Source organism: Haplochromis burtoni, unplaced genomic scaffold (genome assembly GCF_018398535.1).
Source record: "Haplochromis burtoni strain Fernald_Lab_line unplaced genomic scaffold, NCSU_Asbu1 Contig_272, whole genome shotgun sequence".
Taxonomy (NCBI): domain Eukaryota; kingdom Metazoa; phylum Chordata; class Actinopteri; order Cichliformes; family Cichlidae; genus Haplochromis; species Haplochromis burtoni.
This window is the reverse complement of record NW_024582633.1, coordinates 399,935-425,805: the sequence shown is the minus strand read 5'-3', so window position 1 is coordinate 425,805 and position 25,871 is coordinate 399,935. Positions and strand designations below refer to the sequence as shown.

Sequence of the window (25,871 nt, the reverse complement as noted above, 5' to 3'; positions counted from 1 at the left end):
TGAATATTATGCAAACTGAAATGACAAGGACAACTGGGACAAATCAAATTCAGTATGACAAATATAATTTGTGAAATGCTAATGCGCTCAGAGATCACAACTCATTTCCAAAAGAATCGTTGATCTTTATACAAAACTTACACCGTAAGTGTCGTTTTGCAGAGATCTTTAAAACATGTGATGACGGGATGTGATTATTTTCTCTCCCCTTCTCAGATCTCGATCTTTTCTCATCGGAGGAGAGGTCGTCAGTGTATGTCAAAGAGGGACAGGGGGCCGTGTTGCTCTGCGCTCCCCCACCGCATTATCCAGGTACAACATGTGAAGCCTTAGCCTGCTGTTGCTGGATGTTCCTAAAAAGAATGAGCCCTAATATTTTGCAGCATTAACATCTAGTTAATTACAGAAGACCGTAAACAATATAGACTAGAACATAATCCCTTCACAAAAACCCGAAAGAAATCTGAACCCACAAAACTCTGGGACCAAGACAAGTCGTATGGACTTGCTTGCATTGCTTTAAGTTTTACTCTGGTCCTTGACACAGCGACTCTGTCATGTTAAATAATTGTGACCATTCATGCACATATCCTCACTGCTGTTTTCATGAACTTGGTGAACTGAAATGAATTAATCAGATATTTTGTACACTGTTGTTAAGGACATGGTTAGCTTCTTAGCTATTAAGATAAAGAGATTGTTGTCTTCACAAGCTTACCAGATCATTCAGAGTGCCCTTGCTTCACATCCAGCCTCCTTCACTGTTTCAAAAGCAGTGGGTAAGCCCAGACTCTTGACTGACAGGTGCCTTTTGCTGTTCCTCTTTCTGTTCAGCCGAGCTGTCATTCCGCTGGATCCTCAATGAATTCCCGACCTTCATCATACCGGACAAGCGACGTTTTGTCTCCCAGATAACAGGCAACCTCTATATCTCTAAGGTGGACTCCTCGGACAGAGGAAATTACTCCTGCATCGCCTCAAGCCCGTCTATTTCCAAGAGTGTCTTCTCCAACTACATCCCCCTCGAGCCTCAGACTGAACGTTAGTACCCCGGTTTCTACTTCTTGTTGTCTATTTGTTGTTGCTTTTGACTCTGATTGTTGCTAAAGTAGTAGTAACAGACTTTTGGGTTCTGCAGCTTAACAGAAAGCACAAATAGAAAATGGAATACAAAATTATAAAAAAGGTTCCAAGAATTCAAGCGTAAAATACTGTGTTTAATACCAATTTATGCTTGCAATGCACAGCAATTATGTCAGTAAAACGGAGGGATTCAACAGGGATTAAATATGTGTCTACTATAAATGCCACACTTCCTCAGATGTGGTTTCCTGTATTAATTCTCACATTCTTTTGCCAGTGAGGTGTGATTATAGGGCAGGACCTCAAGTGTTAAGAGATGCTTGAAGACAGGAAGTGACTAAAATGCTGCATCGGCTGCAATTCTTTCCTCCTGTCCCTACTGTAGCACTGTGTTTAATGACAGCGTTGCTTGCTCTAAATGCATTAAGGTCATGTCCCTGGTATTGACTTTTTAAATTAAATTTACAGAACTAAATGAACTCAGTAGTAGACAGACACATGATGCTTGTTTTGAGACAGAGCCAGCTGGCTACAGAGGACAAGAGGAAACATAAACTGTGCCAAAACGAAGGACAGAAACTAAAGAGATGTATTTGCTCTTATTTATTTAGGCCGTATGTTTCTGAACAGCTTGAAGTAATGGGTTCAAAAACCAAACTAAGCAATGTTAACATTTTTCCTTAAGGGGTTTCCAAGAATCCATTAGACGTTTACTTTCATCGCTGTCAAACTCTGAGCTAGTTTTACTTGTGGCAAGCATGTGTTGAATAGTAGAACACAAGCTAGAAGGATTTGTTCCATCAAAGGGGCCGGGGACAGAGCTGAGCAGTTGTTTGGGCTCTCTCAGGCATACATGTATTATGCCGTGTCCTCTGGGTATGATGTTACATTATGTACCTCTATCTAATTTTTATGTGTGTGTGTGTGTGTGTGTGTGTGTGTGTGTGTGTGTGTGTGTGTGTATTTGTCCAGGTTTTATAAATGTGTATACAGAATTTTATACATTCTGTTAATGTGTTTAAGCATGTAAACATGAGTCATGCTTAGGGCTCTAAATAAAGCTTTTATTACATTCTATAGGCATTTCTTTCACTTTAATGCTCTGAGTATATGATTTCACTGTGTCCCATGTGTGTTCATCAGCAACGGCATTGTTGTTGCTTATATCTTGTGTTTTAACCACCTGATTACTGATTGCTATAGAACAGTGGTTAAACTTAAAGTAACTCAGTTGATAAAGAAACAGCAGAGTGGATGAGACATTCAGAAATCCAGGGCCCTGGATCTAGTCCTGGACCAGAGTTTTTAAACTGCAAATTACAAGTAAGGATACCGAGTAGGTACAGATTAATACTTCTTTGTAAGATTAAAAAAAATGACAAAATTACATTCACGGAAACAAATAACCTAATCACACACACAGTATGGGATATAAGAGTTCCATATATACGCATTATGGTGAATCTGGTGTGAGATTTTCAAAGAAAACCTTGAGAACAAACACAAAATTATTTTAAAGTATTTGTTTTGTTAGCATCTATAAACTGGGTTAAGAATCAGAACACATCATAACTTGTTGCTCTTCCACTCAGGTCCTATCAGGAAATACCCGGCTGACCTAAGAGTCAAGTTCCCTGACACCACTGCTTTGGTGGGGCAGAATGTCACCCTGGAGTGCTTTGCTTTGGGGAAGTAAGTAAGAGAGAATATGGGTAAACAAAAAAATGCTAGATTGTAGAATTTCACACTAGCCAGCTATGTAGAGGTAATCCGCAATAAAAACGACTCTTAGAGGAAAGTTTAAGTGAATATGAACTCAGTTTCAGAGGCTGTTCTGCTCCGTTTACAATGAAATCAGATCCAAACATATCATTCTGTGAGCTCTCAAAGTTCTACAGCTGCTGACAAATGCTCATGAAGTCACATGATTTACAACCCATGTTTCAGAATGATAAGTATAGTGGAGCATGCAACAAGCGTTACAACTTATGCCTGCTCGTGCATTATTTTCCCCTGTGTGCCCTTTTCAGTCCTGTCCCTGAGATCCGCTGGAAGAAGATAGACGGACATCTGCCGTCAAACCACGAGGTGCGTATGACGGGGACTCAACTGCATCTGTACAACGTGCAATTTGAAGATGGTGGCACCTATAAGTGTGAGGCGATAAACTCGAAAGGAAAGGACTACCACACCGCTCGCGTGTCTGTGGAAGGTAATTTGAAATTTTCTTGTCTTAACTTATACTGTAGTTTTCCAAAGTCTTTATCAGTTGTATTAAATCTCTCCTAGGTGTGCTTTATGGGATAAACTCGTCAGCACTGCTATTATTAGCACTATCACCAGACAGGGTAAATTTTAAGATTTTTCTCAAACCCCTTATCTAAATGTTCTCACTTGCAGCTTTTCCAGAGTGGGTGGAGCACATCCGTAGCACTGAAATAGACCTCAGGAGCGACTACACCATGTCCTGCAAAGCCAGTGGCAAGCCTAATCCACACATCCGCTGGCTGAAAAACGGAGAACCGGTATTATTCAGACTCATAGATTGTTATTGTCTTGTAACTGTGAATGCAAATGAGCTATGACTCTAAAATGCTCAGAGCCCTCTCGGTGGCTGTCTAGATCTCGTCTCTGTTCGGTATGCAGCCAAGGGTTGTTACAGGAGCACAGCAGAGACAGGAAGCTGGCACTGTGGGTAGACATGGTGTCAGGAGAGTTCAATAAAAAGCACCTTTTGTTTTTGAGCAGGTGCCAGCATGTGTTGTGTAATGCTCCATAGAAGCAACTGTCATCAGGCTCGAAAATGCTCTAGAGAGCAGCCAGTGACAGAAACGTGGGGGAGGTTGCTGGATGTATCATTATGCATTAATGAAATCCTCTGCCAGGCAGATGAACTGCAGTAGCCATCATGTCAGCCATCATCACTTTAATTATGGCCATTTGCTTTGTAACAGAACTCAAACATTATGGGAAAAGATGCTTTATTTTGTTTTACTTTGCACTCCACAGGTTGACAGGAAAGAGATGAGATTCAGCAGCTTGACATTTGATGATTCAGGGATGTACCAGTGCATAGCAGAAAATCGTCACGGAGTCATTTATGCCAACGCAGAGTTGCGTGTCTTTGGTGAGTCAAACAACTATCACAACACCCACGGCTGTGTCACGTTTCACGCTAACTAATAGATGCTTATTATGACATGGTGACTGTGCTTAGCCAGAATATATATATATATATATATACTATACAAAAAACCAAATATATATATATATATATATTTTTATTTTTTTTAAATCAGCATTTACTGTACATATCTGAAAAACAAATACTGAAAACGTCTGTACAATATGTTAACTCACTCCACTGAATGTTTTAGGGTAGTGTCATGAGAGCGTGCGTTCCCGTGTTTAATCTGTGCTCTACCATGTTTGAGATGAATAACCGACACTGTCACTCCTCAGACTGTGCTCCCACATTTGAACACAACCCAGTGAAAAGAGTGCTGGCAGCCAAAAATGGCCGGGTGGTGATTGAGTGTCGACCCAGAGCGGCCCCAAAGCCCGCCTTCTCCTGGAGCAAAGACACTGAGCTGCTTTCCAACTCTACCAGGTGAACAGTCTCTTTCTGTTTGCCTCGAATCTGTGAATATTTTATACATTTGTATTCATTCTCAAAGGCTGGTTTACCAGAGAGTTCCTTTGTTGTTTTAATTCCAATATTCATCAACCATAAACTGTTTTCAGTGACTGCCTGACACATCCGGGTTACATTTAATCATGGGGAAGTATTTGGGAATAAAATGTCATTTGGTGCTGACTTAGTTGTGAATAATGTACACTGGCTTGATTTTGGGGATCTAAATAATCTCTAGATCTTCTAAACCGACTAAATACTGTCCACAGAAAAATTCTTTAGTCTTGTTGTTTGTCAGCTTTGCCATCACCAGTGGCTAACATTAAGCTCATTCTCAAGATTAGTGTGGCCGGCCTGGTGTGTAAAACCCTGTGTTGTGCTCCTCACTGGCAAAACAAGCCTAATCTGTAAGCTCTGAGACCCCCAACAACTTTTCTCCCACCCTAAATACCTCAGAGTGGGACTCACTTGAAGGAGGAGCAGCAGGGAAGTTATTGTGGAACATATGCATCCTAATACTCTGGGTGGGGGCAGAGTGGCAATGTGGCAGCTGGCAGGCTGTCTCTCATGCACTTATATGGAAAAAAAATGAATCAAACACTGCTGCCTTGCTGTTAGTACAAGCTTCCAAAAGTTCTCCTCCTTTCTTTTTCCCTTGGCAAACTCAATATCCATTAAGGAACTGACACATATTCTGAGTGCTTTCATATTTTTTTAATAGTCCACATATCCCTGGACTACACACTGGGCTACTGACCTTCATATTGTGCTAATAATTTTACACTGCATAAGGCTTTCTCCTGAGTGTGTGAACTATTACTTCTGGTTTCTCCACAGGGTGTTCATCTGGGAGGATGGAAGCCTGGAGATCCTCAATGTGACACGAGCAGATGAAGGCAGATACACCTGCTTTGCAGAGAATGACCGGGGCAAGGCCAATAGCACCGGCGACCTGTTGGTTATGGGCAAGTTCCAGCTGAAGAACAATGTTTAATGCTTCTCTTTGTATCCCTGATGTTTCCAGGACAGCTGTGACTTGCTTTGACTGATGTCAACCTTAGCTGGCAATCATTCCTGCCACTCTCAGTCCCACCAAGCAGTAGCGACCTCCAAATCTCTGCTATCGTTGAGTTATGGCCCTCTTTGCAGGCTGATAGCAAGCTTTCGTGGGACATTCAGTCGTTACCCAAGGGCAATGACACGAGGTTGCTGCTTTAGATTCAGCTTAGCCCCCACACGTTTCAGTGAAAAAGAAGAAGAATAAACTGGGATTGTCTGATAGAATTAAGAAAAAAAAATCCCCAGAGACTGATATGAGCTTTGTTTTCCTTGTTGTTTGTTTTCTTTAGATATGCAGTCAGAGCTGTCAAGCTTTTTATTCTGTGTTTTTACACTTAGCTCAGTTGGTATGGATGTGCAGCTCTTTTCTGCCCTCTTCTGGCTATTTTTGATATTTCAGAGTTCTCGCCTTTTTTTTTACACCCCAATCAAATACTCTACAGTTGATCATCTTTGAACTGTTTAAGTCTATTTTTTTATATAAGGAATCTGCTCTTTCTTTGATTTTCATTTAATCAAATTACCCATGAGTTAAATAACTGACTCTTTTTTGTAATCCCTGAGACCTGTTTATCTTCCTGTTTTTCCTCACAGACTCTACGAAGATCACCTTGGCACCATCTAATACTGACGTTAAAGTGGGAGAGAATACCTCGATGCAGTGCGCAGCATCACACGATCAGTCTCTAGATATCACCTTCATCTGGTCCCTAGATGGCCGAGTCATTGACCTGCACATAGACAGCCAACATTACGAACGCACCACAGTGAGACATCATGTTGTTCCATTTATTGTTTTTGAATAACCCAGGTTTGGCCACAATTGAAAACTGAAAAAAATCCCCTTGACCTAGAGTTCACGCACATCCTAAGCATATCTGAGGTCAGGTTGATGCAATACGTGGAATACCTGGTATGGAAAAGTACAGTCGGATATAAATGGACATGACTCTAAAATTCATTTCACATACCTTCCTAGGCGGGAATAGCGCACAGTATATCCGTTTAATGGCAATTTCTGCTAACATCTGTTACTGTTGACATGACCCACTCTCTCCCGCTCGCTCTCTCTGCCTCTTAAAGGCACTAACCATAAGCTAGTGGTTAGCTTTTCTCATTTGTCACTCCGCCTGCTAGGCAAACACTATTATGACTGTGATTGATGACATCCTGATTTTTGCATGCAGGGATGATTTTCCCCTCGTAAAAACAGGGTTCAGTTCCATTTGATACTGTTTGTGTGGCATTAGCAAGACTGCTAGTTTGATGTATTTTTAAAGTTGAATCTCATATTCAGTCAGAACGTTGTGTGCTGAGCTCGACATTTGTGAATGCGAAAAGAGGCTTTGTTTAACTCCCTGCCCAATTCACCTCGATTGCTTCAGTTACTAGACTGATACTAATGTGCCATTTTTCTATATTTTATGATGTTTGTCAGGCTGATGCATAGTGTATACTTCTTCTAAACTTAAGCATGGTCTCTTGTGTTGTTTTGATCAGAATGGAAGCTCGAATGGCGAGCTGCTCATCAAGAATGTTCAGCTGAAACATGCGGGACAGTACACCTGCACCGCACAGACCCCTGTGGACAATATCACTGCTTCTGCCCACCTGGTTGTCAGGGGTGAGTCAAGAGTCATGTATGTAAAATGTCTCAAAGCATTCAGCTAACTAAACAAACACACAATGTATAGTATCTATGAAAGACAGATTTGTTTTGTTATTTCACATGATATTTATGTAATTTTTCTGCACAATTCTCACAGTCTTAGTGTGTGTGGGCCTCCGTTGGCAAACAGTCACATACTCCCATGCACTAATCAGGATTAAGTTACATTACAACATGTTACCTAAAGTCAAATGGCAGCTGGTGCATTTTTACGCACTGTCAATCACGTCTGACAAAATAAGCCTGCAGGGCCCTGTCGAAAAAGATTAGCTCATGTTTTTGAGTCTTAAACTCCTATGTTTAATGGTTGTTGCTCATTTATGTATGTTTAATATTACAGGAAAAATTAGCATCCAAATATTTTGCTGCCTTGATCATGCAGACATTGTCAAACTAAAGCAGAAGCTTAAATGACAAAAAACCACACAATTCAAGCAAAAGTAGAAAAAAACCCTGGTTCCTTCTGCTAAATTTCAATGTTCCCAGGCTCTTGTTGTTAGACCTTTAACATGCAGGTAAAAAGTGCACATACGTTAAAAGAACGAGGCTCAAAGACAGTACAAGTACTGCATTTTGTGCAGCGCATGTTTAAAGAGAAGTAAATCTCTCCCGAGCAACCAGACCGTAGAACTTTTTTTGCCAGATAATCTGTCAAACCCAAGACTGCATGCTAACAAAAGTGAGGGAGAAAATGTTTGAAAAAGCCGATGAAGGAAATGCCTTGTGTCCTCAAGCATAAGACAGAACACTTAAGCATCTACTGGTTCCACCCTGAAAAGGTCAGACTAACTTAGTCAGATACCAAGTGGCATTAGCATTTCTGCTGTGGGACAAGTATAAATGCTGGTGGCTTGCCTCAAGATGGCATTGCTTGGCTGCACGGTGGCACACTGCTGGTCATATTTATCCGAAACAAATTGCTATGTCCACCCAGTCCCAAGTAAGATGAATTGTTTTATAGGAAAGTTTGTGCTTGTTACTATGGTTGCACAGACAAAGTAAAAATTTGACCTAAAAAGCAATGTTTTTAGTACAGTGCCAGCTCTGACCTGTTTATATTCCAAGCGTAATGCCTCGGGATGAGTATATAATGAATCAGTGATTTCAATCTCTCAGCACGGTATTTCAATGAGGACAGCTGCTGATTTCTAAACTTGCTCTTCCAACCTCATATAGATGTAAACATACACAAAGCAAACACTGTCACTTTTTCGGAGGTCTCTGTGTCTTCTTTACTGTATTTCAGATTGTGGATGATTCATCGCACTTTGTTTTCACCTTCTTCTTCTTCTTGATGACTGAGAACTTGTCTTGCAGTGCTTTCCTCAGCGCTTGAAACAGGCTCCAGTGCTGGAGGACAAAGGATCTTTTTAGATAGGAATTCTAGCAGTGAATTGCTTGCCAGTGATCCCTGGTGTGTCTTGGGTGTGCTGCTGCTGCTGTTGCTTTCAGAGCAGGTGTTGACAGATGGCCAGGTGAACGCACAGCGGCTGACTGTGACGTTTCCCAGAGTGTAACCAAAGCACAGGTCCGGGGCTGCTCCTAATGGAGTGCCAAATGCCAGCAGCCTGGGGCGCAACGAGGGAGAGATGAAAGACAGCCATTTATCATGGCAGATGAGGAAGCAGATCTGCTTGAGGAGAGTGTCCAAGCTCAAAACACAGCTCTGCACCTGTAGCCTGTTATTAGCAGGGATTAAAGATAGGCTGCGGAGCTGTTTTCATGTGAATGTATGCGTGCGTGTAAACAGAGTAATGTTAGGAGTCTTGGAGCAATGTTGAAGTGTTGCTGTGAACGAGGAAAACTATTTACAGACTTTGTTAAACTCTGGATTGTACTCAAGGACTCCTCCATATGGGCTCCAAACTGTAAAAAGCTAAAGTGCAGTGTTTTATTCCTTACATTAGATTGTAACAACTAAGCCTTCTCTCCTGACTCTTGGAGGCGAGGGTAAGCTTAAGGCCTGTCCGGCTTTTGGCTCTCTAATCGCCTTAGTTCTCTCGGCTCACATTCATGATTTGGAAAAAAGTAAATTCTGGCTGATTTCTGATGCTGTGGGTTGGGAGTCTAACCCTGACACAGTCTGGGTTTTCTATTAAGCCATTTTTTTAAGTTCCAAAGGAAGAATCAAGAGGAGCATTAGGACCAAGAGAAACACTGGATTGTAGAGCTTTTGCTTAAGCTTTAGTTCATGTATGTCAATGGGCTTCTAAGCTCTAATGCCTTAATCCATCAGTCTTTGCTGATGTCTTTTAAATAAAACTCTTAAAAAAAGGGAAATGTAAGGGCTTTGATGTGCAGTATTTCACATGCACCTAACATTAGACATCTTGAAAGTTTGTAAAGTTTTTAAACAGCTCAGGGTCTAAACTGAGTTTCTTTCCAGTTTGCATGTAGGAGACTTATTGACCGCTTGAGGAAAAAGTCAAAGTGAGCATTTGTAGGGATTCCTGCAGCCACATTCATGTTTGCCTCCCTTCTAAAAATAATTTAAGCCTTCTTGTTATTCTTCTCTTTGCCCAGGTCCTCCTGGTGCTCCAGGTGGGGTGCGAATAATAGAAAAAACAGACAAAAGTGTAACGTTGCAGTGGAGCCGTGGTGCAGACAACCACAGTCCGATCTCCAAATATATCATCCAGTACAAGGACCAGTTCTCAAACGATGTCTGGAAGAATGCCACTACATGTAAGAGCTCGAGCGTGCTTGTTGGTAAAATAAACACTGCTACCGTAATGCTGAGCTGGATCTGGTGTTGTAATATTTGTGGTCATGCCACACAATGATACTATAGGCCTACAAGGTGGTTAATGTCTCTTACAGATGGCTTAAATATACTTTAGTTATGCTTCGGTGAATTAAAACATAGGATGGGTTCCCAAAATAGAACTGCACGTTTGTTTTAAGGATACAACCGGCATATAATATTCAACCGTAGAGAGCAATAGCACTAAAATGAACTTGTCTTTCTATAGTTCCCGTTAATGTAGAGGGGAACGCAGAGATGACCACAGTGGTGGACTTGATTCCCTGGACAGACTATGAGTTCAGGGTCATTGCTACTAACACTCTGGGAACAGGAGACCCAAGCAACCCATCGCCTATTGTTAAAACGCTGGAAGCAGGTAAGATTGTTTTTTGACTTTGGACATCTAAATATAACAAGGAATAAAGAATCGGAGCAACTTAATAGGTCAAGAAGTGGAAGGGAAAAAAAGAGATGTGGTACTACAGTCCAGCTTTCCGTTCTGTTATTTATTCATCATCATTCTATTATTGCACTGTTTACTTACGTTAAGTATCACTGGAGAAATGAGTCAGCATAAATCCCATCATGCCGCGCTTTCTAGTGCAGAAAACTCACCACACAAACCTCCACAAATGAGCACTTTGGTGAAACTGTATACTGAAATTCAATTATAAAATGGGAATCACAGACTTACAGTAACCTCTCTTGAAAAAATAATCACAAGTTGAAAGTGAGCTACTAGACTCAAGGCAAACAGAAGAACTTGTCCCTCTCTCTGGCTCCCTGAATGGCAACGTTCCCACGTGGACATTTAGGTGTTGCGTTTGGCACAGGAGAAGTCACTGATACCGCATTTGAAGAGGAAGGATGTTAGAGCAACATTGGCAGGGCTAGGTTACAGCCTGTGTGGTTTGGCTTTGTTTGCGTGGATTCATAGCAATGTGGGCTCAGAGTTTTGCTGTTGCCGTCTCATTGTAGTTCCTGTGGTGGCGCCCTCAGATGTTGGCGGGGGTGGAGGGGCTAGCAGAGAACTGACCATCACATGGACGGTAGGTTGGGACTTTCCACTGGGTAAAGTGGGAAGATGGGTTACATGTTTATATATGAAAACTTGCTAAAAGATGTTTAGTTTTTAGTTCAATTTGTAATAGTCACACTGACATTTAGATTTACATTTAAAAGTGAGTGGGAAGCCATGTGGTCAGTGTTTCAGAAATCCAACAAATTATTAAAATGAGTTTGAAAAAGGGCACAGAAAGACCAGATAATGCAGATGTCTGCTCAGGATTTCAGTTATTCAGGTCCTCGTAGTCTTAAATGCTTCAGCTGAATCTTTTTTAGGCTCTTAAAGATGTGTCACTTCTTCAAATTAAGCCCAATAAAAGATCCAAAGATTTTATTGTGTTGTTTATTATTCACCACATGTGCAGCACATACAGGAGAGCTTATTGTTTCTTTCTCACTGTAGTATAAAAGAAGAAATGAGAAAAGATAAAAGGACACTCCAGGGCATCTATAAAAAGCAGCAGTAGTGCAAATACAGTAACAGAGATGTACGTGGATATATAATATAGATATAAATATATAACTACAGCAACTTCTGAGATGTACATGGACAGTAGTGCAAATTTGAAAAAAGGCCAATTACACTTAAGATAAGTAATGCAGAATTTTTAAACTGGTAATTAATAAAGCACAATGATAGGTTTTCAATTGCTTTGTTAATCAAAACAACGAGCGTACCACAGATCATGCAGTAGAGAAGACGGGAATGATAAAACGATCGCTATCGTGAACAAAAAAACAACTCAGCGACTGAACTAATTCATGGTGTGTTGCTTCTCTGCTGCAGCCGTTTATAAATTAGCTATGGCTAAATTGTATTTTTCTTGGCTGCAGCATGACCGTTCAATTCCAGAGCAGCTGGAGGACGAGATGATATGTTTATCTTGCAGTGCATGTGCGATGACAAAGACACGGTGTTCACAAAGGAAATGAGGTGTGATGATAGAGAAGGATGAGCCAATTGTGTCGTTGCTGTATATAAAACAGGTGCCTTACACAGTGCAGTCACTGCATTAAATTCTATTTAAATATCATCTGATTTGTGAAATTTGATTTTTTTTTAAGTTAGGCTATTTTTTACTTTGCTATAAAAGCTGGTCAAGAGTGACATGTGTTAAATAAAACATTTGCCAAATGCCATTTCTCAATTTATTATTCATTTTGTCAACAGCCTGTGAAGCCAGAGTACTACTATGGGCCTAATTTTGGCTACATTGTGGCCTTCAAGCCCCAAGATGAGCAAGAGTGGAAACGGGTGGCAGTAGCCGATCCCCAGGCCAGGCGCTACGTCCACAAAGCCTCTGACATCCCACCTTTGACAGAGTTTCAAGTCAAAGTCAAAGCGTTTAACGTCCAGGGAGAAGGACCCTACAGCCTAACAGCCATCATCTATTCTGCACAAGACGGTGAGCGGTTAAGAGATTCAGCCCTCTCATCTGTAACAGGGAAAAATGCGCTAAAGTGATCTCAAAACAGCATCGCAGATCAACCTGGTTCTGTTTTATTAGTGTCAGAGAATGAGGGATTGCTCAGTCCTGCTAGTCAGTGCGCCACTGTGAAGTAGGATCCTTTTAATATTAGCTCTCATGTATAATAATGAGAAATATTAATACCCCTTGAAAGTGAACCCATCGTCCCCCCTTCTCTTCTCGGGTTGTTGGGGGATTATTATGATCTACGTAGCATGAACCAGAAAGCTGATAACTCACCCAAAGATGCAAAGCATTTAGCAAGTTATTAGCTTCCACTGACAAGCAGTTGAGATAACCACTAGAAACTCAAGCATGATGGGTGACAGAGATGCTCCTGCTGCCATGGTAACACAATCAGGAAACGGTTGCCTGGTGGGGGTGTATGATTTTTACGGTTATGCCTTCAAAGTGAGCCGTCGCCGGGCAAATCTGTGACCATAGTTGCGTGCAGGCTGGTTGCGCATGCATACAAACCATCTTCCTCAGAGTTTGCCTCTGTTTACAACGTGGCGACAGCATGGCAGTTTAGCATTTTAGGACAGTTTCCTGGCAAGAAAAGACTACACACAGGGTTTAAATGTTCCATAAGTCATGGAATAGTGTCTGATGGCGGATCAAGAGAAATGCCTCTGAGAGAACAAAAAGCAAAAGAAGCCAATAGATACGTATGAAGAAATATAAGCCAATGTTTAGTATAGTAAGTCTGTGTATGTTAAACTAAATATTTAAAAATTTTGGATTGCTTTGTGTTTGATTAAAAAAAGAAAACAATGAATGTAATTTTTTGACATCCTTAAAACATGGGTCTTGTAGTGAATATAAATCTGTTCTCTGGGTTTCTTTTTAGCTCCATCTGAAGCTCCTGCAGTTGTTGAAGCCAGAGCTCTCTCTGCCAAAGCTGCCACTGTGTCCTGGATGCCCCTCTCATATAATAATTTAGATGGATACCAGGTCAGTAGAAACGTTTATGAGGCTTGATCACAGTAGTAGTCATCACTTTAGCTGATTCAAACACCTCCATTTGTGACTTTTTTTTGCTCACAATGCAAACTTACTTTAAGCACCTCTAAGGAAAACCACAATCAATTTAAATCCATCAAAACACACATCAATACAAACATATTGCTTTAAATATAAAGACGTGCTTTTCTCCAGCATTTCTCAAAAACTGTTAAACTGATACTTATATTTAATAAGGTTTTCACTTGTACAGAGCGCTTTGAAACCAAGATGGTATCCTTGCAGTCTCACCCATGCGTCTTTGTTTCCCAGGTGAAGTACTGGGAATCTGGTCAAAGTGAAGGGCAGGCCGAGACGATTGCCGTGTCTAGCAGGGAGAACCACACTAAACTAGAAAACCTGAGACCTTACACAGAGTACATTATTGAGGTTCGAGGCTACAACTCTGCAGGATATGGGCCACCCAGCCACCACTTCCGGGTCCTAACCAAGAAACCCCGTATGTTGCTCTTTACAGTAGTTTATCATTAACTAACAGAGAAGTGCTTGGAAAACAGTTCAGTGTTGTGTCTGTAAGAACAGTGCATTCTGCACACAAGATTTGAGCCATTTAAAAATAAACATATTCATGATTGCTTTGTTTTAACTTCACCAGCACCAGACCGAGCCCCCAAAATAATAGCTAAAAAAGTGAAGGGCCAGTCAATAAATATTGCCTGGGAACAAGTGGAACCGATGGCTAATGAGTCCTCAATAGAAGGGTACCGAGTGAGTTTCATCTTTTCATCATTCTTGTTTCATCTCTTAAATAAAAAGAATAGCTGCTGAGACCCTTTTCGTTATTTATTAATATGCATTAAACATATGTGCATATGCAGGTACTATACAGGCCAGAGGGCCAAACCACAGGCACTCTGTACAACACCTACAAGCGAAACATTGATCTTCCCCTACCTCCAAATGGGAACTATGTGGTGGAGGTCCGGGCACACACAGAAGGAGGAGATGGGGCTACGACCACAGTCCAGATCACAGGTAATAAAGTGATTTTGAGTTGATTTAAGATCCCTAGTTTCCTAAGTTGGCTTTTGTGTTTAATTCTGTCAACATGGTGTCTGATTGTGCTTAAATGGAAGAACGTATGTGGCTTAAAACACCTGAAAGAACAAATTTAGAAGAGATAAACATTCCTTCAAATTCCTTTTGAATTGTTATCTTTTAAGATTAAATTACTCTTATTCCATGAAACTAATCATCCATGAAAATTCTATTCCATCACCACCCAGGTTTAGTTTCACTCACAGGAAAAAAATAAGACTTAAGTAATTTGATGACATTTAAAATCCATATTCCTGTGGGGAAAGACACACACTTCATTCCTGACCTGCCAGTTTCTGGTGGGATTACAAGTTCAGAGTATGCAGTAGGTTATCATTTGTCACAGCTAGAGGGTTCCCATGGGCCAGAGCAGAGCTGTCACTTCTGGTTACATACTTTAGATTGGAAAGCTAAGATGGCCCGTGACTAAAGCCTTGATAGCCCGCTGACTGGATCCTCTCTCTGGCTGATGGACTGACGGGGCAGGCCAACTGCATAGAAGAGCTTAAGCTTCTGTAATTGATCTTGATGAGAAGAGGAAACCCCTCCTGTGGTTTTCCTTATCCCTTATCATTCAGTCCAGACCCCACCTGACAGCGTGATTTCACAGACCGGGAAATTTCAGCCGTGAGGGATTTTAAGTGCAGGGCACTGACAAATAGAAGGGCATTTAAGGCATTATCCACACAGATGGGGTATATCACACTTCACACTCCAAACATGGTCTTGAGTTTGATGGTTGAGGATTGGTGGGGAGTACAGTATTTCAGTATTTCCAGATGTTGATAACAACAATAATAATAACGTTCCTGTTCCATCTTCTATGTTTGCAAGTTACCAAAGTGTTGCAGTGGCTTATGAAAGCAAATACTAAGACAAAGACAAAATATATAAAAATATAATTAAAAGCATACTGGTAGGTGTCATTAAGATTACTTACAGTTTATGGACAATGAACAGTTTGATCACCTAGCACATAGGTGTCAAACTCTGGCGCGCGGGCCAAATTTGGCCCGCAGCCTAATTACATTTGGCCCCCGAAGCCATACCAAATGACTATTAGAGCTGGCCTACTGGTATTATACAGCTAACATATATATAGTTTAGTATTGCTTGTTCCATATTCAGTTTTTCAGCAAAACGTGTTTGAGTCCATAAGAAAAAATTCATTCTTATATCTGGAGCAATAAATATATTTCAATAAATATTAATGTTAGCCCGCGACTTTGTTCCAGATTTGAATTTTGGCCCACTGTGTATCTGAGTTTGACACCCCTGACCTAGCAGGTTGAAACTGATTTTGCAAACACAACAGTGACACTCAGTGTCTTGGCACGGTTAGGGGTGATGTGCAGTCTCATTGTTGTTGTTGTAGGTTCCAGCTATTGATGAAGGTATACCTACATTTCTCCTTCTCTGTCAGGTGGGGGTGTCTCGGCCGCCCAGTCTCTCAGCGTACTCTCCCTGCTCTTTGTGGCTCTCCTCTGCCTGAACCTCTGAATGTAGCGCCATCTTTGTCTTCACTTCCTGTGAAGGAGACTCCTGCAAGGACTTTGAGCCTCTTTCCACAATCTTTCAGTTCCGCCCTGTAATCTGGGATGCCATGTTCTGGCTCTTTCCTCTGGAATACGTTTGTGGAAACGGACACAGAAATGGAAAAATTGGAAAAAGGACAAAGACATTCCTTATTTATCCACAAAAATGGCCTCTTTGGAGAAGAGTCAAAGGAGTTCTGTCAACTTTAAAAATATGCCTTATATAAATGACTGCACTTATCCTTCACAGCAACTTGTTTTAAAACGTTCTGGAAGTGCAAACGCTGCACTTTTGATAGGCTGGCTGTTTGGTCATTTTAAATCACAACGCTGTTCTTTCTTATTATAAAGATGCTGTATGTTTGGTCTGTGACGTTCTGGAAAATTCTTCCTACAGTGCATTCCATAATATAAGGTAAACAAGTAACTGTGAAGGGTAAGTGTATGAGTTTATAAAAAAATATCTTCATGTGTTTCATGGCTTGCTGTTCGGTGGAATTTTTTTTTTCTTAAATTAAGCACACCCTCTGTTAACGAGATACAGTCAAATCAAATCTCAACCGCCTGCATCCTTTCAGACGCAGGTAGAGAAATGAGCAGATGATGCCATGATGAAAAGTAATCAGTAATTGATATTGTTTTACTGTCTAGTATAACAAGGTTTTTTAAAGAGAAGTGGATTGGTTTAACCATGCAATTGCTGCTTACCTCCAAACCGTAACATAAGCTTTACTAATACCTGTGCGCATGTTGATGAAGAGACGATTGAAATGGCTCAGAGTGTTCTGATTCTGGCACATTTATACCCAAATACAGAATCCATTGGAACCAACCCACAGCAGCAGGAAGTTCCAACAACGTCTAAAGGAAGTTTAAAATGTAAAACTGCGGCGAACAGTGTGTGACTGTGATGAAGGCTTTGCAGAAACATTTAGATTGATGTTCAACCGAGACTGAAAGACATCGCCCGTGATCTAAACTAAATCTACTTTGTTTTGACTGTATCATTAGGACCTCAGTGGTACCACCTGGTGCTTTGTAAACGAATGTTGGCATTTTATTTAATGTGATCAGTTTCATTTAATATCTCTCATTTATGGCTTTGAGTGCGAGTCCCTATTAACAGTGAGAGTGAATGGTAGCGACGCTCATGCCCTCCTATAATTGTGCAATGTCTGAATTACCTGTGGCTACTTTATATTTTCTAACAGGATCATTGCATTAGCACCTGTTTTCATTCTCTAAAAATCAGAAGGTAAGCAAAGCCATCCGAGTCAGCTGTAAGAGCTCATCCAAAGCTCACGATGTTATTCTGAATACATTTTTTGTCTTTTTATTAACATATGATCAGAGATATATAAACATTGTCATTTTTTTTGTTTTTTAATATTATATTTGTATGTCTCCGCCCAGCTCTGGTTGGACAGTTTCAGAGTTTATTTCTCTCAACTGGAGGAGCAAACGGTACATTTTGAGTTCCTCTGATTTCTCTCTTGTGTGACTGACGTTGGTCATGCTTCTTACATTGTGACGATATCAATGTCCACCACAAAGTGCTTTTTCCTGACTTTTCTTCATGCCACAAAACATAAAAAAAAGAGTTGCCAAATGCATGAATGCCTTGAACTTTGACATTTTTGGAAGAAGCAGCAGCTCAAAATTATAACATGCATGAGATTGGAGAGCAAGTGGTACATTACTTTGCAACACTTCCACATCATAGCGACTTCTCGGCCTCTCGGCTTCATGTGAAACACATTCCATACCTGAGTGGCATCCCTTTACGTCAGAGAAGGAGTAGATCCTAGACTAATATGTTCGTTAGCTGCTAAGCGAGAGAGAAAATCTTAAACTGACTAAAGGAATCTCACTCATTTGAGTTCAGAAGTGGTCCCGCAGTCTGGTACATGCAATGGCTGCGATTTGATAGTATCATTGGTGGCTGTGGCAGCATGTTTGGCTGCCTCCTGGAATTCAGTGCTTCGTTGGACATGAATGGCATATATGAGGGATGAAACTGAAACCTCTCATTGGCTGGACAAGGAACAATAAAAGTGTAGTTAACTATACATTCATATACTGTTCTGCTCTTTTCTTTGTCATTCTTGCAGCAGCTGCTCAGTGAATGCTCATCAACATGCCCCAAAAATGACTTGTACTGCTTTTCAGTTGATTATTTGAAATGATTTACTATTACAGATCCATAACATGGCATCAAAAAAAGTGTCGTTTTTCAAGTAAAAGTACCACGGATAAATACAAACTCTTTATTTATAGGACAGGCATTTCACAAGGAGGATAGCAGACTTTCAGCTCTAACATGCTCTATAAAGTAAGAGAATCAAAAGCATCATCTGTCATGTATAGGCATGTTCTTGTCAGTTTCTGTGTGTGTCCCCCTTTTATCTAGAGAAAAAAAAAAGCTTTCCTTTACAAAAGCTGGTACCAAATATATCAGAGATAGTGTTTCATTCTGGCCTCCATTACAGATAAGGCCTGTTCCACTTTTTCAAGGAGAAACAGCTGTTGGAGTTGTGTGTCCTATCAGGTATTGAGCAGATGAAAAGTAAATTGTTATCACTTCTTTTCTTGGATTAGGTCGAATTCTTTTTGGGCTTTTGGCCATCTTGCTGTTTCACCCAGGGTTCTTAACAGTTTTTTACCCCTGTGAAATCAGAGAGAGAGAGAACAAAAGACAGAGATAACCTTTTTTTCTGCCATGATTTAATGGCTTATCACTCCAAGCATATGGCCTCTGTGACAGGTGGCCGTGTAACACTTTCCACAAAACACACATACAGCAATTGTTAAAGTCTGGTGCTGTGCTCTAGAGGAGTCCTACTGCTCTTCTAGATCACAGCAGGAATCATTTAAATGTAGCAGCACTTTTTTAAAACAGATTTACACAACAAAGTGCTACTATTTCATTTGCACCGAGTGATGGTGGGAAAAAAAATAAAACGTACATTTTTGGAGAAAGGTGCAGTCCCTGGACAGATTGCACTTTTGCCTTTGTAAATCTACGCCAGTTCATTCACAACTCGGAAAACACAAAACACACTTTAAAGCGGTGCAACAGCTGACTAGAAACAGAATGCATTGCAGGGAGATCTGAAATGTGATGCTGTGTGAGATGGCTGCTGCATGCCATGCTGCATGGACTAATGTAGTTGTCTATAAACTGCATTGCCAGTGCATCGCACCCCTGAGACTATTTTCACTATTGTAGAACTACTGTAGTGTACTAATAAGCAAAGAGAATTAATAGTGGAGGAGGAGCAAACTGATAACTGCAATCATCATTTGGACTGCCTAATTGAAAAGCTGGAGGGAGTTAATTGTTTCAGACTATGCGGGATATTGAGCGACCTCTGCTGGAAAAGGTTAGTAACACATGAAATCACATTACAATTAAGAGAAGTTGCACAAAACTGAGAGAAAATACGCAAAATAAAATACCAACATGATGATGAGGCTCACTTATATATGACAGGATAACGAATTGACAAATCAAATAATCAAATAAGATTAAATAACTATTGCGCATCATACATAACTGGTATTAAATTCATTATATCGACTGTGAAGAGAAAAAGTTACAGAGATATCGACCCTGTCCAGAAACAGCAGGAAGTCAGGAGGTTGAAGTTTGCTGTTCACATTTGTCATGTGCTGAAAAAAGTGGCGCAGCCCATCAGCTCAGCGAGAGCAACCCAGATCGCTCAAACTTTTCAGTGCGCGCACGCCTTCATGTGTCCAGACTTGTAAATTGGAATAACTTCGTCCGAGCTCGTTATTCCGCGTACAAAAGTTGCCCAGGCAAACTATGTGCGCTGATTGCCCGAGTGCTGGTGTGGAGAAGGATCCAGAGAGCCGAGTTTTAACCCCAGGCGGGATGGAGTCGCAAACAAAGCCACATCGCGGTGAAGGTGTTTGTCAGAGAGGATGCGGTCTCCTGCTGTCCGGTCTGGACGTAAGTAAAGGGGAGCACTGCTGTGTGGAGGCGCTCCGCACTGTCGCCGATGCTTTGGAGGAGAGAAGCGTAACTTTGGAACACGAAGCCCGGATAGCGAGGCTCAGGTGGAACAGGAGGGAGCAGTGCCTTTTAGCCCAGGTGTCAACTCTGCAGAACCAGGCTCAACTCGACGCACTCAAGTACCAAAGGAGGCTTAACCAGTACTTGGTGCACATCCGCAGTATTGCAGAACAGTTAGCTGGTTACTGCAAGGTGAGAGGTGCTTTCTCTAAGGCTATTTTGTGTAAAAAAAAATGTCATTTATCAGTTGAGAAACACACAACACTGTGGGACTTTTTTTGTTGTTAAATGTGTGTTTGTGTTGTTTTATTTGACTGAATCAGAGTGACTCCAGCCTAGCTGCTGACATGGAGAGCAAGGTATCAGATAATGAGGAAATGGCACAGGGTCAAACCAAAGCACACCAGGTAAGAGAAGCACACTGCCCATAACAGCTTCTCAATCAATGTCATATTCAGGCTTTAAGCACTTTTGCTGACATGGCCGGTAAATGTGGCTGATTCATTAAAAAAAAAAAAAAAAAAAAAAGCTTCACAGCATATAGTGCTTATCCAACGTGCCCAGAGGCAACAGTTCACGTGCTTTTTGAATTATTAAATGTTAAATATCTGGTAGTATCCACTGAGACACTTCTGGTGTTGTTGAGAAAGGATGTGTTTCCTCCTGCTGTCTTTCACCTGCTGCTTCTGCTCAGCTTTAACCCCACAGCAAGTTCATTCTGTGAGTAAATGTTGACTGTGGGATAGCAGTCCGTCTGAAGAATGCTTAAACAGTAGCAGGTATTCTCTCATCACACTTCCTGCTTATTTGTCATGTTTGTGTAGTGGTGTAGTGTGTACTTTAATTTTGTGTAAGTTTATTTACAAAGGCATTGACTTGATCACTTTCATGCACATTTCAGCCAATCATAGCATCCTCTGTATCTTTTAACCTACAGAGAGTAAAACAAATGTAGGCCAGTGTCGAAACTTATCAAAAGAATCACCGAATGACATTTATATTGAGTTGCAAGTGCACTTATTAATGCATTTACAAGCCATTAATATATTAATGTTTATCTCCTAAATAAACTGACTTCCATTTTCCAAGCCGCAAGGTTCAATCTTCAAGTATCTCTTCAGATCTCAAATAAGTCGATCAGTCTGCAGCGGAAAAGACTGGAAAGGCTGGAATTTCAATGTTTTGACATTTCCCTTAAAATGAGGTTTGGTTAATTTTCTGGAAGAACGACTGATGGCTTTTTAGAAAAAGTAAAAAGCCCACTCTCACTTCTGTCGTCAGCAGTTTGGATTAAATGTTAAATGCCTGTTTTTGTAATGTGTTTTCTCCAGCCTGGGTGTCATTTTTGTGTAATTGCTCACAACCGTGTCAGTATATAATTGATGAGCTAAACTGCGTGGACACGTTTTGTAACTGCTTCTGCGACTTTGTGCTACAGAGGTTTATTAAGCCCGTTGCTTCCAAATCTAACATTAAGCTCTTGTTTTTGGTAAGCTCACAAGGTAACCTGAAAGTTTGTGTTATGGCCAGGGACTGTGTTGTGTTTGGGCTGCTGGTGGAGGTGGATGGGTTTAATCGTGGTAATGGTCACGTAAAGTATCTCTCTAATTGCCTGCAGCATGCTCAGAGTGCAACAGACTCACTTTTGATTAATGTGGAAAACTCTCCTCTGCCAGCCCCTGGCAGCAACACAGGATCTATTTTAAGCTCTGTCGTTCTTGTTTTTGTTTAAATACTCCTTTCTAATATGTCTTTTAATAGTTTTTTTTTTTTTCACCATTTGTTTGCTTCTTTTTCTTTCCAAATGGATTTTCCAATACTTTGGAGTGCTGGGTTGCTGTTCATAAAACATGGTTTTCAATTTTAGAGGAAATCCACTTTGCTGGAAAAGCGATGGGTCTTCTGTCTGTGTGGACAATGCAGCTGGGCGACTAGTAAACATCCCAGCAGAAGTTATGGCTCGTCAAAGACCTCTTTGTGTGGTTGGAAAGCAGGCCTAATGACACTTTATTGAGCCCCTTTAGTTATGCCTGTCACGTTTTCCATCCTAGAATTGCACACATGTAGTGCTAAAATGGAAAATGTGTTGCAAGTTACTGAAGCAGTGGTTCTCTCATTTCAGACAAAGGAGGTAAAACAAAGCCCTTCTCATTATGAGTCTGGGTAAAAGAAATATGTTTGAAATACATCTTTTATCCTTGATGGGTACATATAGCGTGGCCTGCAAAACTAAGACTAATCAAGATGCGTCTTTTTTCCATTTTTTTTTTTTTTAAATTTATAACACTAACTTACATTTTGTTTAATATTTTACTGCTTTACTGACAGGATAAATAAACAGGTATGGGCTCCACAAGTCTGTATGACCCATGTTATCTAAGCATGGTCTGACAATGCTCCAAAAAGCTTATTGAGATATAAAGAATGCTTTTCTTATTTTGGCGATAGTATAATATTGCCAAACGTGCTCACCAGTCTAAATCATTGAATCCAGATGGTCCAATCACTTCCATAGCCATAGGTGTATAACGTATTCCATAGTCAACTGTTACTGGTATTACAGTATATTTATTTGTATTATGTCAAAAGTGGAACGAATAAAGTGATAGTGGATGCTGAGGTGCATCTTGCACAGAGGTCACCAACTTTCTGCAGAGTAAATTGGTACATAACTCAGAACTTCATGTGGCCTTCAGATTAGCTCAAGAAGAGAGCATAGAGAGCTTCATGGAATGGGTTTCCCTGGCCAAGCAGCTCCATCACAGCCTTACATCACCGAGTACAATGCAAAAGGCTGGATGTGGTGTAAAGCATGCCGCCACTGGACTCTATAGCAGTGGAGACCTGTTCTCTGTAGTGACGAATCACACTTGTCTAACTGACCAAGTCTGGTTTGGTAGTTGCCAGGGTAACGCTACTCGTCTGACTGCACTGGGTTAAGTGTAAAGTTTGGTGGAGGGAGGATTATGGTGTGGAGTTTGAGTTGAGTTGAGCTCTGCAATTTAGTGAAAGGAACTCTTAATGCTTTAGCACCAAGACATTTTTTGGACATTTCATGCTCCCAACTTTGTGGTGACAGTTTGGGGTTGGCCCCTTCCTGTTCCAACATGACTGCACACCAGTGCTCAAAGAAAGGTGCATAAAGACATGGATGAGCAATATTGGTGTGGAAGAACTTGACAGGCCTGCACAGAGTCCTAACCTCAACACGATAAAAAAACCTTTGGGATGAATTAGAGCGAAGACTGCGAGCCAGGCCTTCTTGTCCAACATCAGTGACATCTTTTTAAACCCTATGGAATAAGGATGGCATGTCACTTTCTTGTTAAGTTTGTTATTTCTCAATTGTTTCACTTAAATTAAAAGTTAGTATTTTGAGTAGTAAGTTGATTCAGATTTTCAGATGGCGTTGTAATTGGAAACTTTCTCTGTTCTTATCTAAACCTCAAGTACATGTAACTGGTGATAACTAATGCAAGATTAAATCCTGCTTTCACTTCATTATAATGTGGAAAGCGAAGCCTAGATTGCAGCTTAATGAGGGAGACTTTTGTAATGTAAAATACTCAGATGCCAGTTTTTCTTGGTCAGTGATCCTGATCATTCCTGCAGACAAGAGCTTGCCGATTTGTTCAGTATTGTATTTGAAAGAAACAAAGGAAGAAAGAGGAGAGAAAAAACATTTGTGAGGTGGCACTGGATGGCGGTTGCATTTTTCCATGCAACTCTGAGATGAACTGATCTATTCCAACTGATTGTGTGCTCACTGGCCTAACACTGAATCCAGTCGGTGACTTTGAGTCAGGTTGACAGTTTTGCTATGTTGAAAAGGGATAATGGAAGTAAGGCACGACACTGAAACGGCAGCAGGATTAGTCAGCATTACAAAAACACAGCAACATTCATTTCCCCATGAAATTTGCCCCATGCTTGTGTAAAGCCAGATAAACATACAAATGAAACCACAGCTGAGGTACAGTAAAACAGTCCCACCATGCCTCCTGTCTCAAACCAGGACCCTCAGATCTACACTTTTGACCAATACTGTGCCCGTGACATTTCAGGGAAGGCTTTTTTTCTTTTTCTTGAAGTCCTTTTAAACTGGTTAAGAGTGGGAGTGCAGTGGCCTCAAGAGATCCGGCTAATTCTCCTTTTTGTTTATACTAAGAGAAAAGGGCAAAAAGAGCAAAAGAATGGAGAGTACACAACTTAAGTATCAGTGTCATCAAAATCCCGTCTTGCGTGACAGCAGGGAGACGAAAGCAGTTCAGTCTGTTTGCTTGCATAACAAAAGATGATAAGATTGCTTCACAATAAGAGAAAAATCTACTTTCATGTCAGTTTAACTTTGATTTTTTTGTGTCTATTTTGCATTCCCAAATAAGGTGCTAAATGAGTGAATGTCTTTTTTCCTTGGAAGTAAAACTGCTGGCTGGGTTGAACGAAAAGCTACCTGAGAAATATAGAAAAAACACATTTTTGTATGTCGCAATGGCAGACGTCTGATGGTGACATTGGTTGGGCCAACAGTTTTACCCATGTTTTTACTGCATGTCTAGACAGTTTTATAATCTCCTTGTGCTCCAATTCCAAAAGACTTTGGCCAAACAGGAAAAACTGGTGGAAAATGCCTTTATTCAGAGAAAATAGCTTACTTATTGGTTTATAACTTCTTCACTTAAAGGTGGCAGATTTAGAAAACTTGGGCTTGGCTGATACAGATATTGAGTCAATCAATCTTTTCAAGTACTGCATAGAAGTAGTGGAAATGTAGGACGCCATGTTTTGTATGCTTCAGCCCTCTTGAGTTTTTTTTCTTTCCCCGTACCTGTTCTGCTCTGTTTGGTATGCCATGTACCCAGAATTTATACCACTTAAAGTGTTTGTTCTTCTGCTGTGAGAAAGAGGGACCGCCCTGTTCACCATTTCCTATTTCCTGTCCAATTTGACAGACACACACCAACTTTTGTGCTAAACAAAATATTGTTTTGGATTAATTTCAAATTTTCTGCTTGTAGATATTTGACATAGATAAGCGCTTAGTTCTTGCTTAATGTCTGACTTCTCTGCATATTTATATGAAATTCTGTTAATTGATGGAATTTGCTGTGTTTTCTTAGGTGTTGGTTTGGCAACTGAGATGTTTTTCCAAAGCTGTGAGGCAGATATTGAGATTAGAATATTCCAGATTCCAAGGGTGTATATGTAGACCCAACCAAAAACTGTGAGTGTAAAACATTTTGTGTGTGCTTGTGTGCATAGTTTATTTTAGCTGTCTGGGTCTGTTGTTTTAAGCAGGAGGTGTGAAAAAGAAAACCTTCTGCTAAAGACCACCACGCTGCTAAGAAGGGCACTATGGGTCGCTTGTGCCTACCTGCTGAAAGGGGCCCTTTTTAAATGTCGGTGAGATGTTGGAGAGCCTGGTCTGTGGGTACAGCTGTTTTATTTTTACACCTTAATGTCCTTTTTGATTATGAAGCCTTGATGAAAGTTATGATGGTCAGTTTTCTGTTG

At 40.7% G+C, this 25,871-nt stretch overlaps 2 protein-coding genes across 4 annotated transcripts in view; both read left to right on the top strand.

Moving 5' to 3' along the window:
• LOC102290462 (contactin-1a) overlaps positions 1-18,390 on the top strand; it is a 64,222-nt gene extending 45,832 nt beyond the window's left edge. For all 3 annotated transcript variants that reach the window (XM_005939749.3, XM_042227623.1, XM_042227622.1), the window contains exons 6-24: positions 217-312; positions 835-1,041; positions 2,676-2,775; positions 3,114-3,295; positions 3,484-3,608; positions 4,093-4,210; positions 4,546-4,693; positions 5,555-5,682; positions 6,371-6,543; positions 7,277-7,400; positions 9,969-10,130; positions 10,418-10,567; positions 11,170-11,240; positions 12,428-12,662; positions 13,576-13,679; positions 14,001-14,187; positions 14,344-14,456; positions 14,567-14,723; positions 16,210-18,390. In XM_005939749.3, coding sequence (XP_005939811.1) covers positions 217-312; positions 835-1,041; positions 2,676-2,775; positions 3,114-3,295; positions 3,484-3,608; positions 4,093-4,210; positions 4,546-4,693; positions 5,555-5,682; positions 6,371-6,543; positions 7,277-7,400; positions 9,969-10,130; positions 10,418-10,567; positions 11,170-11,240; positions 12,428-12,662; positions 13,576-13,679; positions 14,001-14,187; positions 14,344-14,456; positions 14,567-14,723; positions 16,210-16,286 — 2,657 coding nt within the window. In that variant the 3' untranslated portion in view covers positions 16,287-18,390. The remainder of the gene's footprint in view (positions 1-216; positions 313-834; positions 1,042-2,675; positions 2,776-3,113; positions 3,296-3,483; positions 3,609-4,092; positions 4,211-4,545; positions 4,694-5,554; positions 5,683-6,370; positions 6,544-7,276; positions 7,401-9,968; positions 10,131-10,417; positions 10,568-11,169; positions 11,241-12,427; positions 12,663-13,575; positions 13,680-14,000; positions 14,188-14,343; positions 14,457-14,566; positions 14,724-16,209) is intronic.
• Positions 18,391-18,505: 115 nt separating this feature from the next.
• LOC102290759 (PDZ domain-containing RING finger protein 4) overlaps positions 18,506-25,871 on the top strand; it is a 111,134-nt gene continuing 103,768 nt past the window's right edge. Inside the window, exons 1-2 of the mRNA XM_005939750.2 lie at positions 18,506-20,549; positions 20,681-20,764. Of these exons, the coding sequence (XP_005939812.1) occupies positions 20,148-20,549; positions 20,681-20,764 (486 nt within the window). The 5' untranslated portion in view covers positions 18,506-20,147. The remainder of the gene's footprint in view (positions 20,550-20,680; positions 20,765-25,871) is intronic.